Here is a 20,311-nt window from a genome sequence, read left to right on the forward strand (position 1 = left end):
TAACACTCACCGCGAGGGTCCGCGGCTTCATTCTTGAAGTCAGTGAGACCGAGAACCCACCAATTCCGGACACAATAATATGGGTTTTAGAGGAAGACTTGGGTTCAAACCTTACTTGGTAGCTTTGTAATATTAACAAGTTGTTAAATTTCTTGGTAACATTGTGGTGAAATTACTGTAGAATGCAAGGGGGAAGGGTGCAGTGATTCAAACCTGTAATCCCAGCACTTTGGGAGGACAAGGCAGAACAATCACCTGAGACCAGGAGTTGGAGACCAGCCTCACAACATAGTAAGACTTCATATCTCACACACACACACACACACACACACACACACACACACACACGCTGGTATGATGCCTCATTTGTAGTCCCACCTATTCAGAAGGCTGAGGCAAAAGGATAACTTAAGCCCAGAAGTTTGAGGTTAGAGTGAACTATGATTGTCATTGCACTCCAGCTTGGACAACAGAGCAAGAACTTGTCTCTAAAAAATAAACAAATACAAAATAAGAATACAATGGTATGATTTATATAAAGAAGTTATCACTGTGTCTGTATCAAGTGTGCAATAAATGAGAGTTACCTTCATCATTATTATTTATTAAATGTTAAGTGTCAGGACCTGGGTTAGGTGCTGATAATTCAAAAGTATATAAGACATAGATATTCCCTCAGGGCGCTTAACAGTGCTCAAGCTAATATTCAAGGTAATTGGACCTAAGAAAATATTATATGAGGCTTTCTCATCCACATGCTTCTCAAACTGGCCCACAAACATGAGATAAATAGCACTATTTTAAATGACCCAATGAAGGGGTTTTTAAAACTTAATATAGCATGCAGTCTCTAAGATCTTTTCCAATGATAAAGTGGAAAGTTCCTGGTTGAGAAATCATGACAAACCCTCTTACCAGCACAGCTGTCAACAATTCCTTTTATGGTGAATGAGTCACTGCTTTAGTTGATACTTTGTTTCATATTAGTGCATTTCTTTGCAGAGGTTACCTCTTTTTCTTGTCTCTCGTCAGGTCTCTGACATTGACAGAGCCTGGACGTTGGAGGAAGCCCCAGGACGTTGGAGGAGTAAAGTAAAAGTCCACAGTTACCGTGAGAGAAAAAAGAGGGAGAAAGCAGTGCAGCCAAACTCAGAAGAAAAGAGAGGAGGAAAAGGACTCGACTTTCACATTGTAACAACCTTCTTTCCAGTGCTAAAGGATCTCTGATCTGGGTAAGACTGGGGCAGGGGTGGGAAGATATTTACCAGGGTTCATCAGTTTTATCTAAATTGACCATTCCCACGATAGGCCGCAGCTGAGCCTGCTGTGGGACACAAGTCCACATACTATCCTGGCCCTATCAAGTGGCTGCAGGTTCCTTAGTGCTCTCTGCTCCTGCTGTGAACTAGTCTCCAGCAGAGGTGGAGCCTACATAGAGAGATGGGAATGTTTCTAAATTGTTATTTCTTTCTTGACACTATCTTAAATTAACTTTATCATTATTAGTATCTGCTTAATAAAGTTAGGGCTCCATCACATTCATTATTGCCACTTGTAGAGCTCTAGGTAAATGAAGGTAGGCAACTTGGGATCTGCAAAGAGAGGGAACAAGTTATTATAATTAGGGAGCTTATACAATCTTTGTGCAGCTACTTTTCTGAGTCAGTCATTGATTGATTCCCATTTTAAGGTGGTTTACATCATGCTATAAAATGAAACAGAAGTCTTGCCAGAAGTGTCTGTGAGCCATTGTTGTAAGAGAAAATGGGTCCTGACCACAGAAAAATAGTTTTTTTGCCATTGTCCCCTGAAGGGATGGGAAACAGATAATTAGATATAAGCCTTCATCAGAGCAAGTCAGAAGTAATCGACTCCATATTATAAACAAAGCACTCTTTATTATAGAAGAAGGAAAGCTGTAATGCTTACAGTCTATGATTGTTTGTTAAAGAAGTTATAAATGTTATATCATGATCATTTTAAGTTACAGGGATTGAGACATTCAAGGCAAAAACACAAATTAAGATGTTACTACAGGAAGGCTTCTTGCTCATTTTAAATTTACAAAATTATCAAATTATCAAGGCCTGGTTAAACAGGATATGCCTACAATTGTGTATATACTGCTCTCCATGAAGCAGAAGTCAGAAAAAAACAAGCCCTGGTTCATCAGAGAATGTTTCCTGATGCTGGCTTCATTACCTGAAATAACTGAAAGCAATATGCAAACTTATATACATGCAGGTAATAAAGAATCAGTCTTAAAACACAGAGAGGTTAAAATCTGGTAACATAATTGAGTAAAAAATCAGCAGATTTTCTACATGTCAGATTTGAGATACCAAGCTTTAGTGAATAACAGGTGAATGCTGATTCACAGCAAATATTAAGAACAAGTGATGTCCTGTGGTAGCTCAAAGGGCTTCCTGCATAGTGATAGGAAGAAGCCACTGGGTAACCTGAGTCCCACAGTCTGACCAGACCCTGTCCGTAGAGGGGCTTGGAAGAAATCAGGACCAAGGCTGGGTTAGAATGGTATCTATGTTTCAAAGTATGGAGATATGTATGACACAAGATTCCCCAGGTAAAAGTTCCTATTACTGTGTACATGAGCTTAGTGAGCTCAGCTTTGCTCAGTCCAAATATCTAAACGTGAATGTGAAAAGTTTCCAAAGAAAATTTTGTAATTAAGTCAGAAAATGTGACATATCTAGAAAAAAAATCTATTTTCTGAACAGTGAGATACAAGATGATCTGGTGGGAATTCAACCTGATACATCCTTCTGGAGAGGAACTTGGCAATATCCAACAAAATAAAATGCTCTTACCTTTTGACCTGGCAATCTCACTTATAGGATGCTATCCTAAAGTTACTCCTATAGCAATATAAAAATAAACACTCACAAGGTTAGCAGAGGTTTTCATTGCAGCATTGTTTGTAATTGCTAAATATTAGAAACAATCTAAAAGTCTATACATAAAAGAACGGTTGAATAAACTGTGCTATGTCCACATAAATGGAGTAGATGCCTGTCAAAAGAATTGAGAAATCTTCCTACGAACTGATATGGAAAGACTCCCATATTTCTAAGTGATGTGATCTTTTTGTTGGAAAATGTGAATAAGAAAATATACATGTATATGCTCATTAATGAAAAAAAGTCCAAGAAAGGTAAACTAGAAACTAACAAGATTGGATATCTATGGAGGATAAGTGGGCATGAAGTGGAAAGAATAGAAAGACAGATGGAATGGGAATGCAGTGCCAAGATGAAGGGAAAGCGACACTTCTCTGACTACAGCTTGTTGTAAAGCTCTGACTTTCAGAACTCTGATATTTCGCATACTCAAAAATAAATGCATACTTAAAATCAACCAACAAATGAACCTAACTATATTACAAATAAATAATTTAACTACACCAAAGAGAATGGAGAAGGAAATAGTAGTCTAAGCAACTTTGGAATACAGTGTTTTGACTGTATGTGTAAGACCAAAGACAAGAACTTTTAACTAATAGTGCACTCTAGTTAGCAAATTTATCTTTCAAACACTTATGAGTTAGTAACTTTAAAACAAATTATATGTACTAGAATTGAGCAAATAACTAAATTTATTATGTATAATGACACACTCAGAGAAAAGGTTTTAAAAACAAGGGGAAAACATGAATACGTTTTGTTTTGTTGAATTGGAATTAGAAATATCAGAAGAAACTTAAGCTTATATATAGAAACGGATAGATGAGAAATAAATGTAGATGTGTGTATTCATGTGCTGGTATATAAACATAGATTTCTTAACTTTCCACCTGAGAGGGCCTAGAAGTAATGACTACACCTAGTGTGATAATCTTTTTGTCTATCTACCATTATCCAATGAAAGCAACCAGAGCCCTTGGGAGAAATGGTCGATTCTAAGGCTGAAGCAGAAAAAATATTAGATAAGCCTGGCATATATTGTAATGTCAGAAGGAAAGACGCACTGAAAATATGATGGAAGCACGTCCATAGAACCTGGGCTACAGCTTGAAGGAGCTCTCAGTGAACTAATCTGGGACGAGTTGAGCAATGAGATAAATAGTGATAGTAAAGTGTTACCCATATGATAAATCTACACTGATCTACTGTAGATCTACACTGATACAACTAAATGATTAAATAAGTAAATAAAATAAATAGAGGAGAAAGGGCAGTTCTTGCTCACATTAGAACTCTAATAAATGTAGAAGGAATGAAAATAGAAAATTACTTTTAGTCAAACATCACAGTAAGTTATAAGCAAGAATTATCAACAGATGCTAAAAATAGTAACTGAAAAAATTATGGAAGTATGATGAATCTTTATTTGCATAGTCTTCAAACTGTCTCTTCAAATGGTACTTTTTAGTGACAAAATGGTACATAACACTTTGTGGTAGAGAAACCTGGCAGAGAACACCTTAACCAAGTGATCAAAGTTAAGGTCACAGCACCAGAAAAAGTCATGTCAACATCATGAATCCCTTAATACAAGACACTGAAAATGGCAGAACATCACTTTGGTGACATTTGCAAAAAAAAATGTATAACTTCAATCTAATAATAAGGAAACATCAAAAAACCCAAATTGAGGGATATTCTACAAAATCATAGCCAGTCAACTTCTAAAATGTCAAAGACATGGAAGACAAGGAAAGAATAAGGAACTATCAAAGATGCAAGGAAAATACAGAAACATAATGACAAAATGCAATGAGGAATCCTGGATTGGATCATGGAGCAGAAGGACATTAGTGGGAAACTGGTGAAATGTGAATAAGGAGTGTAGATTAGTTATCACTCTACCAATGTTAAAATCCTTGTTCTATGGTTATGGAAAATGTTAACTTTAGGGGAAATGATATATGGGAACTTTCCATACCCATTGTACATCTTTTCTGTAAGTGTATTTCAAAATAAAGTTATTTTTAAAGAAAGCCAGTGAACCAATTTGTAAGACAGCCTTAAAGAGAAACCAGGCTTTAAAAAACGTATATGAAAAAATGTTCAAGCATAGAAAACAAAAATTTAATCCATATTGTAAAGTTCAGCATAGCTAGCTACCTAAAAACTGCTTTCCATTTCATCTTTTTCCTTGCACACAAGGGAACAACACCCTGGACATGGCTCCAGAGATCAACTTGCCGGGCCCAATGAGCCTCATTGATAACACTAAAGGGCAGCTGGTGGTGAATCCAGAAGCTCTGAAGATCCTATCTGCAATTACGCAGCCTGTGGTGGTGGTGGCGATTGTGGGCCTCTATCGCACAGGCAAATCCTACCTGATGAACAAGCTGGCTGGGAAGAAAAACGGTGAGTGACACCAGCAAAGCTCTAAGCCCCTTCTGTCCGTACACACGGCGAACATCCAGCTTAGGGATGTGAGAATAGAAAGAGATGAGAATGAATGTTGAAAGCTAACTTTCAGTCCATTAATGGGCTCTTTACATTGACTTTGGAGGATTACAGTCAACTGACTCTTCCCACTTTACTTTTATTTTATACTAAGGGTATAAATGTGCTTTTCTGGAAGGAACACAATGTTAATAAAGAAAATTAACTTCTATAATAAGGACTTATAAAACATTTATTAAAATGTTCATGTAGTGACAGCAAGCTTTCAATGAACTTTAAGAAAAATATGAATGTTTCAGTGTGTATTAAATATCTAATTTTCCTGTTTCCAGGATTGTAATTAAGATTTATGCCAGTTGTATTTTCTTTTATCTCTTTTAACTTCAATTATGTTAACTTTTATCTCAATTTCCAGAAACACCTACTAAGTAATTTCTTTTCCCTTTTATCCTCTCCTTCTTCTACAGGCTTCTCTCTAGGCTCCACAGTGAAGTCTCACACCAAGGGAATCTGGATGTGGTGTGTGCCTCATCCCAAGAAGCCAGAACACACCCTAGTTCTGCTCGACACTGAGGGCCTGGGAGATATAGAGAAGGTAAAAAAAAATAAGTATTTTAAAAATTTCACTTAGGTAGATTAAAATCTACATAAACCAGGTCAGATCGATAACCATCTTTGCACAATCACTCCTACTCCTTGATTTAGGGCTCTAGTTAATTATATTAATATATTATTTCTTAAAATTTGTGTGGTATAAGCATTCAGAGTGCACAATAAGTTCAATTGATTAATTATGGGTAAACCTATGAAATAATGGCTAATGATGTTTTCAGTTATTTCTCTTTCATATTATAGTAAAATGTTTTGGTGAGGCTGCTGAAGGTGCTTATAAACTTCAGTAGACGTTTTACAAACATGTCTGACTTTTTACAGTGGGATCCCACAAAGGTAGTAAAAACGTTCACATCCACACCAGCACCAGTAGAAAGAGAAGCAAAGTGTAAAATCTAATGATAACATCTTTGCTCATTAAGGATAATATATTACTACTGTTATAAATCTTAGACATAGAAAGCTTTTATTAAAGGAGCTTATTTTAACTACTGTAAAAAATGTCTTACTATGATGTGCCATGGAAATGGAATAGAGTCATAAACTAAGTTTAGGATACCAGTTTGAATTTTAGTAGCTGATCAAAATAGCTTCTGCTACCAAGTGCTCATGTGTTTCCTGCTGACATATATTTATATATAACACCTTAAATTATACATCATAAATATTATAAATTTGTTCTACAGGTAGAAAAAAAATACTGCATAAGGAAGTGAGTTACCTAAGTTTTCAGAACTAATGAGAGACAGAGTTGGAGTTCAGTCAGTCTTCAGCTATCTGAATTGATTGTACATTCTGCTAGTCATTCTTCTATGTGGCTTCTACAATGACTTACAGGGTGACAATGAGAATGACTCCTGGATCTTTGCCTTGGCCATCCTCCTGAGCAGCACCTTCGTGTACAATAGCATGGGAACCATCAACCAGCAGGCCATGGACCAACTTCAGTATCCTTTTTTGTGGTCCAGAACAGCAGTAAACCTAGAAAATAACAGCTTCATTTTTTCACCAAGTACAGAGGCAGACAGACAGGTACTGAAGAATTCATAAGTCCTCTCTTTAATAAATCTCATTATGCTGAACATCTCATTCTATCTCAATCTCCATCTGAACTTCAAGTCTTCCCAGTTACATGTCTCCTTAGATACTCAGCCACCCAAGACTCTGTATATCCTCTATCTGACTTAATCTCCTGTGCCTGTCCAAACCTTCAATGTCCTCTAGAACTCATGTTCTCACTTCTGCAACTCTCTATATTCTTATCATCTGCTCTAAGTGTTGCCTTCTAACTGATACCTAGCTATATACTATAGATACTATTTCTCCTACAGACCTCTCCAGTGGTCTTATGTGATGACTATTTTTAATCCCATACCTTGCATATCATAAGTGTAAGAGATGAGTTAGGTATCCTCCTTGCTCCATATTAGAGTTCTGGACACTTTCTCATTCCTTTACCGTTAAAAAGAGAATCTTCTTTAATATATATGCCCTCAGACTACACCACTATTCTTTGTTGCAATTATCTAGTAACGTTCCAATAAATACATCCTTCATTCATTAAAGATTTTAGTTCCTAGTGTCTTTTTAGAGAATAGCAACCAATAGACAATTATTTAACACCCTGGTGTCTCAGTTCCATCACCTTATTGGAACTCTCCACCCTTATTGTCATTCTCCACTCTCACACATTACTTAACCTAGTTCAGTATCAATGACCTCACCATTTCCATTAGCTTAGTTTCAAGCATTATACTGAATTAGATTTCATCAAGATCACCTTCATATTCCTATATGTAATGCACAGTTCTCACCTCATTTGATCTTCCAATCTTCCATAAGCCTTTTATTTCTCTAGGAGCATTACATAAATTTGATCCCTTCCACCTTTCTGAAATGCCTGTTTCACTTGGAATTGGTTCCTATTAGAATACCACATTTCCTAATTTTCCACCTTCCTTATTGGTAGACTTTTTCAGATTACTTTACTCTATCCTCTTTCTCCTTTTAGCCTCTAAATATTATAACACTTAAGTTCTTGTGCCTCTTTTCTTTTTCTGCTTTCAGTCCCCAGATGATCACATCCAGCTTCAAGGCTTTCAGTAGCACCAATATGTTTATCACCATCAAATCTGTATTCCCAAGCATGAGCAAATTCAAACTTTTGTATCCAGCTTCTGGTGAAACATCTCCATTCAGATGTGTAAGAGACATCTTGAGCCTAAAGTGTACAGAACAAAACTTAATTTTCCTGTCCAAAACAACTCCTTCCCAGTCTTTCTAATCACATTAAATTCCCACATCATTCATAGAAGTGCTCAGATCAAAAACTTAGGAATCATCTTGGATGATTCCATTCCTTATGTTTTGGAAATTATTAATCATCAAACTCCTTCAGCTCCACTATCAAAGTTATTTCTCTAGACTAGCCAATTCTCACTACTTCCTCCATTGCCTCTCATCTTGGTTATCTTTTCAACTACCTAATTGTTTTTTGTATTAGTTTTGTTTGTTTGTTTGTTTTTGCATACACACTTGACTCAGAGATGCAATGCCAGCCAGTATGATTTAAAAAACAAAAAACGATACTATATCCTCTCTTCACTTAATAACCACCAATGACTTCCCATTAACTTTCTATTAAATTTCAAACTTCTTACTTTGGTTTACAGAGCTTGCATATCCCAACCTCTATTTATTTTAAGGCTTCTGCCCTACCACACTGGATTTCTTGATATATGTTGTACACACTCAGTAATTTCCTATCTAAGGGCCTTGCAGGGTCTGTGATCTCTGTCTGCAATGTTCCTCCATTGGATTTGTACATGACTGGTTTCTTCAATTCATTCAGATCACTGCTCAACTACAATGTCAGAGATAATTTACCTGGAAAACTACATGAACCAGCACCACATGCAGATACACACCATTATTCTCTGCCTTCCTTATTGGTAGATTTGGGAGACACCAGAGTATTAGATGAATGTCTATTGGTTGCTAGTTTCTAAAAATACATTAGGAGCTAGTTGCCCAGTTTATTTTCCTTCAAGACAATTGTTATCAATACCTGATAATTTATTTTTGTTTACCTGTTCATTGTTTGTCTCCATCATTAGAATGTAAGCTCTATAATGGTAGCATTGTCTCATTCATTACAGCGTTCTTAGTCCCTAGGGCAGTGCTTGGTTCATAGTAGGTGCTCAATAAATGTTTGTGAGTGAATGAATTCTGTAAATAAATGTTTGTGAATGAATGAATGAGCTAATAAAAAGAAACCAAATTATTTTAGGTAAGCATTAGGATAAAATGTAGTATAAAGAGTGGCATTTTCTGTAGTTTTCTTAATTTAGCATCTCAGCTATGTGACAGAGCTGACAGATCGAATCAAGGCAAACTCCTCACCTGGTAATAATTCTGTAGACGACTCGGCTGACTTTGTGAGCTTTTTTCCAGCATTTGTGTGGACTCTCAGAGATTTCACCCTGGAACTGGAAGTAGATGGAGAACCCATCACTGCTGATGACTACTTGGAGCTTTCGCTAAAGCTAAGAAAAGGTTACTGGGTCTGATGCTTGGTTGGGTAATAAAGAGAGAGCAAATAATATCAAAATAACCATTTCTGTGTAGTGCTAAAAATTATAATTTTTAACTGTATTTTTCTGACTGTTCTGCTAGAGGAAATGGAAACATTGCTTGACTATATCAGTTGGAACCAATTTTAAATTGCATTACCTACCTCTTCTCGGAGACTTTCCTTTCTCTACCCCTTTAATTTTTTATTTCTTCTTCCTAATTAATTTCCTCCTTACATGGGCTTTGTGAAAATTATAAAATTGAAAGATCATATTTGAAGTAATTAATTTGAAGTTTTACTACTTCTAATTTTCATTCCTGTAGGTACTGATAAAAAAAGTAAAAGCTTTAACGATCCTCGGTTGTGCATCCGAAAGTTCTTCCCCAAGAGGAAGTGCTTCGTCTTCGATTGGCCCGCTCCTAAGAAGTACCTTGCTCACCTAGAGCAGCTAAAGGAGGAAGAGCTGAACCCTGATTTCATAGAACAAGTTGCAGAATTTTGTTCCTACATCCTCAGCCATTCCAATGTCAAGACTCTTTCAGGTGGCATTCCAGTCAATGGGCCTCGTGAGTCACTCTCTCCACCCACTTCCTACCTGGACTTTCTCCTTCTGCCCATTGTAGAGGATAAAATGGAAAGCATAAGGGTCACTTCTGACAAATGCATAGTCTATTGATGGCAAGGAAAATACAACATGAAAATCATATTATAAATTTTACATGAAAACTATAGTATCTCATATTCCTTGCAAGGAGAAAAAAAAGAAAAGAACTAGAATTGAGTTCTGTCATGGTAAACTTCTCCACCAACTTCTCAGCTCTCTCTTTATCAAATAAACATCCAGGATATATATACTGAGCAACAAAGAAAAAAGCAAATACTATATATAAGTGAGACTTTGCCACTAACCTAACTGCAGTACAATTCCTTTGTTCAGCAATTCTAAAATATTTAGGGAATGCCTATAATGTAATGTACCAACCACTGAGTATAATGATGGATAAAAGAAAAGTGACTTTTATCCTCATTCCAGCGTAATAGGAGCAAAAGATACTTCTGTAAAAAGTAAAAAAAAAAAAAAAAAGTATAATGATAAATAGTAGTTAACACAATGCATAAAAATAATAGGCTGCTATGAAAGAGTAAAGGGAGAGGCAGGGAGATATAATTTAGAGTGTGAGAGAATGCTTGTCTGTGAAACTCACATGTAAGATGAGAACTTAAAAATGATTGAGTTGGCTGGGCACGGTGGCTAATGCCTATAATCCCAGCACTTTGGGAGGCTGAGGTGGGTGAATCACTTTGAGCTCAGGAGTTTGAGACCAGCCTGGGCAACATGGGGAAACCCTTCCTCTACTAAAAACACAAAAATTAATCAGGCATGGTGGCTAACACCTGTAATCCCAGCTACTCAGGTGGCTGAGTCTGAAGGATCACTTGAGCCTGGGAGGCAGAGGTTGCAGTGAGCGGAGACTGCACCACCGCACTCCAGCCTGGGAGACAGAGTGAGACCCTGTCTCCAATATATATATACATATATATATATATATATATATGTATATATATGTATATATATATGTATATATATGTGTATATATATATAAAATAAATGGTTAAGAGCTAACCAAAGCATATAGAGGAATAGCTTTATAGCAAATAATGTAATGTGGAAATGCATAGGGCAGGATAGAACTTTGCAACTTCAAGAAAATAGAACACAGGAGGCTAATGCCTGTAATCCCAGCATTTTGGGAGGCCAAGGTGGGAGAATTCCTTGAGCCCAGGAGTTTAAGTTTAAGACCAGCCTGGGAAAAGTAGCAAGACCTCATCATTATGAAAAAATTAAAAATCAGCCAAGTGCAGTGGTGCTTGCCCAGAGTCCTAGCTACTCAGGAGGCTGAGGCAGGAGGACCCAGCATGAGCACAGGAGTTCAAGGCTATGGTGAGCTATGATCATGCCCTGCACTTCAGCTTGGGTAACAGACCAGAATTCCATCTCAATTTTTTAAACGAAAATAGAAGAAAGACAGGCGACTGGAACAAGAGAAGACTGAATAAGAGTGGTGTCATAATTGGAGGGGTATAAAGGGGTCAGGTCTTGAAAGGACTGGCAGAGGACTTTGAGGAGATTAGAGTTTGTCTAAGCTCTAGAGAAGATCTTGAAGAATTTTTGGCAGTGAGGTAAGATTAATTTATGTTTATACATATCTTTCTGAATATTTTGTAGATAATTTGTTGGAGTAGTGAAAGGGAGGGAATGAGAGGATGGATGCTATTTGCAGTGGTTGAGCCATAAATGGGCATTGGATTCGTCTCAGATTATGACAGTGAAAATGGTGAAAATGGACAAGATCCGAACATACTTTGGATATTAAATCTAAAAGGCCTGTTGATAGAGGGAATATGGATTTATGAAGGGAATAAGAAGGAAATGCCAAGCCTGTCTCCAGCGTTTCGAGTTTAGCAATTGCTTGAATGGCTGTGTTATTTAATGAGATAGTAGCATCAAGAGGAGAAATAGTTTTTCAGAGTGGATGAAGTTTTGATATTTAGATTATTTAATATTGAGTTTCTTCTGATTTATGCAGTAAGGAATATAAGATAGGCATTAAAAATAAGGTGCAAAACTTATTTTTAATCCAAAGCTTAAAAGAAATGTCAAAGCAGGAAACAAAATACACCAGCCATCCATACAGATGGTACTTAAAACCGCAGAGAGATGAGAAGGTCCAGGATTGAGTCAAAAAGAATCATCTTTTGTTGTGTGACCAACCACTCCAGTTTGCCTAAGATGAGGTTTTCCTGGCATGTGAGACTTTCAGTGCTACACCCAGCAAAGCCCTGGCAAACTCGATGAGTTGATTATCCTATCTGTAGTTCTGATGAGAGAATATCTAAGAAGACATATTTACCTAAGCCAGACACCAGACTAGTGACTAGTGGTCTGCACCACTAAAATTAATAAAAATAAAAAGGCTAAGTTTTCTCATTGACTTTTTTCATAAATTAGTAGTGAAGAGAGAAAGGGAATAGAGGGAGAGGTGAGAGAAAAGAAAGGTAAGAAAACACATTGACCTAGTATCTCAGCCCCAAAATATCCTAACCTATTCATTTCAATATCTTCCTTTTGGGTGAAGGAAATAGGAAAGAGCCACTCCAATTTCCTCTGTGATTAGAGGTTAACAAATTATTCCATTACTATTCTTTATCCAAAACTTATTTAAAAGTATTATTTGTGACACTCACTTGAAAAGCACACAAAATATTCTGTCCCACCAACTGATAGTCACATTTTTTTAAAAATTCCCTTTTGCAGGTCTAGAGAGCCTGGTGCTGACCTACGTCAATGCCATCAGCAGTGGGGATCTACCCTGCATGGAGAACGCAGTCCTGGCCTTGGCCCAGATAGAGAACTCAGCCGCAGTGGAAAAGGCTATTGCCCACTATGAACAGCAGATGGGCCAGAAGGTGCAGCTGCCCACGGAAACCCTCCAGGAGCTGCTGGACCTGCACAGGGACAGTGAGAGAGAGGCCATTGAAGTCTTCATGAAGAACTCTTTCAAGGATGTGGACCAAATGTTCCAGAGGAAATTAGGGGTATATTTGGTGTTCTACGTCATGAGAGGCAGAAAAATATGGGCCCTTCATGGGAAAATAATTCTTTCTAGACCCCAAAATAGTTACACTCAGTTATGTGTACATATTTGAAATAATCATTAAAAGACTAGAATGTGCATAGCCTTAGACCTTTAAAAAAAGACACCTAATTTTTTACTAAAATTTGCTTTTGTTAGTTTTTCCTCTCTGGGTCCCATATTTTAAGAAAGTAAGTAGATGGTACAACTGCATTGTTAAAGACTATTTTAACTTATTTTGTCCTTTTAAATTAAAAAATACATTGTTTTTATGTTCCCTGGTAATTATCAGTGGGGACTAAATTATTTTTAAATAACCCTAATAATTTTTTTAAATGTGAGCCAATGGCAAAATATTCAGAAGGCCAAGAAAGAGAAATTAATTATATAAATTTTATTAGAGAATGTTTTTAATGTCTGCCTCATTCCAAGTGAACAAAGTATTTTTGCATGCAGAATGACCACTTGACAAATGAAAGTCCTTTCCCTAGCTAGGAAGGCAGGATCTTATAAATGATACGTTGCTACAGTCAGAGGTTCTGGTGAAGCTAGATAGCCGATGTCAGCAATTGTCACCCTTCCAACCTAAGGAGGAAAGAGAAAGCTTCATAGTTAAGTTATCTTGAGTGATTTAATGTAGATAAATGTGCTGTTCTATGAGACTTTCCAAATACTGAAAATACCTATGGCACAATCTTCATTACTTTCATTAGCCCTATGCTGAGAAAATACACAAAAATATTCTTATATTAAAGAATGTACTAAATAATCATGTACTCCTTACTGAGCACTTCTAAAAAGTCCCCGGGCTTAATACTTTACATCACCTCATATAACCCTGCAGAGAAATCTATGAGATGGGTATTGTTCCTCTGCTGCACAGACGAGGAATTCTCAGTTCACAAAGACTGAGTGTCACAAGCCACAGTGTAGTGTATCCGGGAACTCCAGGCAGGCTGCCTGACTCCAGTGTTTGTGCTCAGAACTATTCCTGAAATGAGAGACTTGGAAAGATAAAAGTTTTGTATGAAATAGTGTATGTGCTTTGAGAATCATTCTCTGAAACAGGAAAACTGGGAGAAAGGAGCTTTAGGAAATCACAAACAGAGAAGTAGATAAATTTCTGCAATAAGCACAACTTAGGGATATTCTAGGATCTAACAGCAATGTGAGGAGCATGGCCCTATTTAGAGGGCCACAATTTCTGAAGGAGAAGCATTTTCCAGTCTCCACGTAGTTAACATCCTCCTCATGGCTTTACTGAAACATCTGTGCTGTTTTGTTACTTCACAGGCCCAGTTGGAAGCAAGGCGAGATGACTTTTGTAAGCAGAATTCCAAAGCATCGTCAGATTGTTGCATGGCTTTACTTCAGGATATATTTGGCCCTTTAGAAGAAGATGTCAAGCAGGGAACATTTTCTAAACCAGGAGGTTACCGTCTCTTTACTCAGAAGCTGCAGGAGCTGAAGAATAAGTACTACCAGGTGCCAAGGAAGGGGATACAGGTAAACTACACTGTGGGTACCATTTCTTGGGACTCGCTGAGGGGATGCTTTTAAAGCCCACTGGGAAGAAGGTAAATGGCACTGCAACTGGTGCCTAGGGCCTCTGCCTTTCATTTTTCCATTTACTGATTCATTCAATAAGAGAGCCCACCATAATAGGAATTCCTCCTCAGAAGCACAGATGTAGCCCTCAAAAAGAGGTTTATCGAATTGACTCATTTATTTATTCATCTAGTCATTCAACAATTATGTATTTTGACCTAACTGTATACCAGGAACTTGTCAAGTTGCTGGGGATACGGCAGTTAAAAAAAAAAGTTCAAGCTCTGTCAAAGTACACACAGGCAATTAGCAAATGATAGCTTATGAACAAATAATAATAACAGTTAACATTTATGTTGCACTTACTGTGTTCCAGGAACTGGGCTGAGAGCGTTATTCATTTAATACTCAGAGCAATTCTATAAAATATGTATTACTAATATCCAAAATTTGTAATTTTTTTATTTTTTTACTTTTGTGGGTACGTATGGTACATAGTAGGTGTATATACTTATGGGGTACATGAGATGTTTTGATATAAGTATGAAATGCACAATAATCACATCATTGAAAATGGGGTATTTGTCGACTCAGGTATTTATCCTTTGTGTTACAGACAATCCAATTACACTTTTTTAGTTATCTTAAAGTGTACAATTAAATTATTATTGACTATAGTCACCCTTTTGTGCCATCAAGTTTTATGCTATCAAGTATGTTGTGCTATACTTGATTTTATTCATTCTTTCTACTTGTTTTTACCCATTAACCATCCCCACCTCCCTCCCCCCACCACCCCATTACCCCTCTCAGCCTCTGACAACCATCCTTCTACTCTCTATCTTCATGAATTCAATTGTTTTGATTTTCAAATCCCACAAATAAGTGAGAACATGCAATGGTTTTCTTTCTGTGCCTGGCTTATTTCATTTAGCATGATGACCTCAAGTTCCACGTTCTTGCAAATAACAGATCTTATTTTTGTTTATCAGTTCTAATAGTTTTTTTGGTGTGGAACCTTTAGATTTTTCCAAATATAAGATCATACCATTTGCAATAAAGGAGAGTTTGTCTTCTTCATTTCCAACTTGGATGCCCTTTATTTCTTTCTCTTTACTGATTGCTCTCGCTAGTATTTCCAATAGTATGGCAAATAACAGTGGTAAATGTAGGCATATTTGTTGTATTCCAGATGTTAGAGGAAAGTATTTTTGTTGTTCTTCCCATTCAGTATGATAATAGCTGTGAGTCTGTCATACATGGATTTTATTATGTTGGGGTATGTTCCACCTATACCCAGTTTTTTTAATGTTTTATTAATGAAGGGATATTGAATTTTATCAAATGTTTTTTCAGCTTGAATTGAAATGATCATATGGTTTTTGTCCATTCTGTTGATAGAATTTATCACATTGATTGATTTGCATATGTTGAGCCGTCCTTGCATCCCAGAGATGAATCCCACTTGGTCATGATGAGTGATCCTTTTAATGTATTGTTGAATTTGGTTTGCTAGTACTTTATTGAGGATTTTTGCATCAATTTTCATTAGAGATATTGTAGAGTTTTTAAAATTATTTCATTTCATATAGGTTTTTGGGGGAACAGGTGGTGTTTGGTTACATGAATAAGTTCTTTAGTGGTGATTTCTGAGATTTTGGTGTACACTGTACCCAGTGTGTAGTCTTTTATCCCTTGCCCCCCCTCCTTTCCCACAAGTCCTCAAAGTCCACTGTATCATTCTTATGCCTTTGTGGCCTCATATAATAGCTTATCTCCAATTTATGTGTGAGAACATAGGATGTTTGGTTTTCCATTCCTGAGTTACTTCACTTAGAATAATAGTCTGCAGTTCCATCCAGGTTGCTATGGATGCCATTGTCTTTTTCCTTTTTATGGCTGAGTAGTATTCCATGGTGTGTGTGGGGGGGTATTATATGTTTTACATATATATGAAACAATTTTTTATCCACTCATTAATTGATGGGCATTTGGGCTCATTCCATATTTTTACAATTGCGAATTGTGCTGCTATAAACATGCGTATGCAAGTATCTTTTTTGTGTAATGACTTATTTTCCTCTGGGTAGATACCCAGTGGTGGGATTGCTGGATCTAACCCACAATCACTCTTTCTTCATTCTACCTTTCTCTGTATAACCAGGCCAAAGAGGTGCTGAAAAAATATTTGGAGTCCAAGGAGGATGTGGCTGATGCACTTCTACAGACTGATCAGTCACTCTCAGAAAAGGAAAAAGCGATTGAAGGTGAGAACAGCTGAAAACACTCTACATGATCGGAAAGCTCTCAAAATGTTAGTTAGCAATATTGGTCCACCTGGAATTATTATTGTAGAGAAAGAATGGCAAGTATCATTCATAGTTCTATGAGAGTTTTCTTAACTAATCTGTATGATCATTGGTTTTCTGGTTACCCAAGGCAAAATTACAAGAAGTTTTCTCAATGATGTAAGGATAAGACAAACAAAAACGAGGGAAAGGAAAAGGGAACACCTACAATTGAATATTCATATTTTTTTCTGCTTATTTTTCTTCCACAGTGGAACGTATAAAGGCTGAATCTGCAGAAGCTGCAAAGAAAATGTTGGAGGAAATACAAAAGAAGAATGAGGAGATGATGGAACAGAAAGAGAAGAGTTATCAGGAACATGTGAAACAATTGACTGAGAAGATGGAGAGGGACAGGGCCCAGTTAATGGCAGAGCAAGAGAAGACCCTCGCTCTTAAACTTCAGGTATTCAATTGCATCATCTCAATTTTCTCTTCCAGTGCCCCATATCGAAAATGAAGTATAAGGTTGAGAACCTAATGCCTCCCAAAAAATTTTCTAGCCCAGACACTACTACATTTTTCCTTCCCTAACTATTTTTATGCCAGTCATCTCTGGTTAGTAAAGACTGTTTACTTGCAGGATACAATCACATGGAATTCTTTATTATGCTATCACTAATAAACATTGCTAGGCACTGCACAAGTATTTTACATTATGTGATCAAATTTTCCTCTAATGGTAGAGGAACTATTAGTTTCTCATTTGCTAAATGAAGTAATTATAATCTCATGAGCAATAAGTAACTTTTCTGCATCAGACTACCTAGAGAAATATCTAGCCAGTCTTTCCTACTGAGAGGGATCCATGGGGATTTTGTTTCTGTCATGCCTGCTAAGACTTTATGTCTGGAAGCACTGTTATGAGTAGAAAGATTCCCTAACCAGGCCAGGTGCAGTGGCTCACACCTGTAATCCTAGCACTTTGGGAGGCCGACGGGGGCGGATCACCTCAGGTCGGGAGTTCAAGACCAGACTGACCAACATGGAGAAACCTCGTCTCTATCAAAAATACAAAATTAGCTGGGCATAGTGACGCATGCCTGTAATCCCAGCTATGCAGGAGGCTGAGGCAGGAGAATCGCTTGAACCTGGGAGGCGGGGGTTGCAGTGAGCCAAGATGGCGCCATTGCACTCCAGCCTGGGCAACAAGAGCCAAATTCCATCTCAAAAAAAAAAAAGAAAGAAAGATTCCCTAACCATCTACCCACTTAAGCACACTGGTTAAGTGCCCATGGTGCCAATACTTTCTTGTTCTCTGGGCTCTTTTCCACATTTACGTTTGCCCAGAAATACCCTATGGGCCACTGTAAGCCCTGATCTCCTCAATTTATTTCTGTTACCTCCGAATTTTGGAGACCTGTACTAAATTCCCTGATCAAACACTTGCCCTAGTCTTGAGTTATGTAGTAACCTACCAATTGGAAATCATCTATCTTTCATACCTTCCTAGATATATATTTAAGAGTCCATTCTATATAGATCAGACATGAACAACAACAACAAAAAGAACAAGAGAAAGTTATGGTTTTTCCAGAAAGACTGTTGCATGAGTGCAAATGGTGAAGGGACCGAGGAATAAAACGCTGGGTCACTAATATTTTAGAAACTGTAGAACAACAACATTTTTGAAGCTAAAAAAATCATAGAAAAATTATTGGCAGGTATAGGAGACTCAGAAGAGAGTGATAGTCAAAAATTCTTGAAGGATCAATATAAGTACCAAAAGGGGAACTAATTTGGTGGAAATGTGTTAAGCTGGATAGGCTTAGTCTCCACTTTCCCTTTTAGGAACAGGAACGCCTTCTCAAGGAGGGATTCGAGAATGAGAGCAAGAGACTTCAAAAAGACATATGGGATATCCAGATGAGAAGCAAATCTTTGGAGCCAATATGTAACATACTCTAAAAGTCCAAGGAGCAAAATTTGCCTGTCCAGCTCCCCCTCCCCAAGAAACAACATGAATGAGCAACTTCAGAGTGTCAAACAACTGCCATTAAACTTAACTCAAAATCATGATGCATGCATTTTTGTTGAACCATAAAGTTTGCAAAGTAAAGGTTAAGTATGAGGTCAATGTTTTACCTACAGAGCAGTTCAACTCATGCTTATTTATAGTACTAACTTTTAATATGATCTTTAAATCCTATATTTGAAATCATACACAAGGACTCAAGAGAGATATTGTGTAACTAGGATGCATTTTCCAATGAGATATCTTGCAGTTTCTGTTCCGGGTAGATTTTTTTCTCTCATATGCAACACCCTTACTGTATATTCAGTCCTATACTCTGATTCGGGGATTTAACTATGGTCGTAGCATAGGGCTGAAGTGTTGTGAATATGATGAAAATGTGATGAGACCAAACAAACCATGGGGCACAGTTGAGCATCACTCCTGCCAAGTGGTCTTTGTATGGCATGCTGGCTGCAAATAAAGGAGATCTGGGACACTTAACTAGGCTTTAAAGTACAGACAGTGCACAGTTCTCATTTGGGTGGAGGCTGCATGATCTGTGGGCACTAGCAGAGAAAGTGGTTGCCTCTGTGCAGAATGCATTTATGAGTAGAGGCTCCACCTTCTCTGTCCATGTAAACCCTCTAGGTAATTACTGCCCCATTCCCAGGCCACCTAGATCTCTCTTCTCTAGTCTCCCTTAGTCTTTTCTCTTTCCTGAAGTTTAGAAAATAACTTCTACAATCACAGAAAGGAAAGCTTTAACTCAAACTCAAATTACTTTCCATTCTTCTGAGGACCAGGACTATAATCTTATAAAGCCTAAAACTTGACTGCATTTTTCTCTCTGCTCCTCTGCTGTGACATTATATCCTCAAAGCTACTCAGGGTAAATGACTTACTAGGAAAAAAAAATGACAGATTGAAAAATCAAGAATAATTCATTAATACAAAACATTATCCTACTACAATTGTTTCAGGATGTGTATTATTCAGAGTTCTTCATGGCAAATAACAATCTGCTCAGCAATTTAAGTAAAAAGTAATTTACTTTTTAAGACCATTAGGTTGCACACCGATGCTCCAGAATTGTGAGGGAGCCATACTCTACAGCTATTCCACCGAGGATAATACTACCATTGTAAAGGCATCTCACGGGAAAACAACACAGCTACCATGAACCAGCACCATGATGTCTGGATGAAATGCTGGAAGCTTCTGCAGTGTCAGCTATGAGTAAATGGATGCCACCACCTTCACAT

At 37.3% G+C, this 20,311-nt stretch overlaps 1 protein-coding gene across 2 annotated transcripts; it reads left to right on the forward strand.

The window, feature by feature from the left end:
- Nucleotides 1–935: 935 nt before the first annotated feature.
- Nucleotides 936–19,108, forward strand: GBP2 (guanylate binding protein 2). 2 transcript variants are annotated; one of them, XM_009424787.5, is made up of 11 exons: nucleotides 936–1,232; nucleotides 5,127–5,333; nucleotides 5,843–5,970; nucleotides 6,825–6,934; nucleotides 9,346–9,542; nucleotides 9,885–10,103; nucleotides 12,878–13,158; nucleotides 14,490–14,702; nucleotides 16,909–17,011; nucleotides 17,305–17,498; nucleotides 18,884–19,108. In XM_009424787.5, the coding sequence occupies exons 2-11, from the start codon at nucleotides 5,144–5,146 to the stop codon at nucleotides 18,998–19,000; spliced, it is 1,752 nt and encodes a 583-aa protein (XP_009423062.1). In that variant the 5' UTR covers nucleotides 936–1,232; nucleotides 5,127–5,143; the 3' UTR covers nucleotides 19,001–19,108. The 2 variants fall into 2 exon arrangements, with proteins under 2 accessions (XP_009423062.1, XP_024202697.1); XM_024346929.3 differs by having other exon boundaries at nucleotides 959–1,232; nucleotides 9,885–10,127.
- Nucleotides 19,109–20,311: the final 1,203 nt, after the last annotated feature.

This window comes from Pan troglodytes, chromosome 1 (genome assembly GCF_028858775.2).
Source record: "Pan troglodytes isolate AG18354 chromosome 1, NHGRI_mPanTro3-v2.0_pri, whole genome shotgun sequence".
NCBI classification, from domain to species: Eukaryota; Metazoa; Chordata; class Mammalia; order Primates; family Hominidae; genus Pan; species Pan troglodytes.

Excerpts from the sequence above, each read along its gene's own strand:
- GBP2 (XM_024346929.3), top strand. The coding sequence starts at position 5,144 with ATGGCTCCAGAGATCAACTTGCCGGGCCCAATGAGCCTCATTGATAAC. Across the intron at positions 13,159-14,489 it reads TGTTCCAGAGGAAATTAGGG|GCCCAGTTGGAAGCAAGGCG; the intron begins GTATATTTGGTG and ends GTTACTTCACAG. Across the intron at positions 14,703-16,908 it reads TGCCAAGGAAGGGGATACAG|GCCAAAGAGGTGCTGAAAAA; the intron begins GTAAACTACACT and ends CTGTATAACCAG.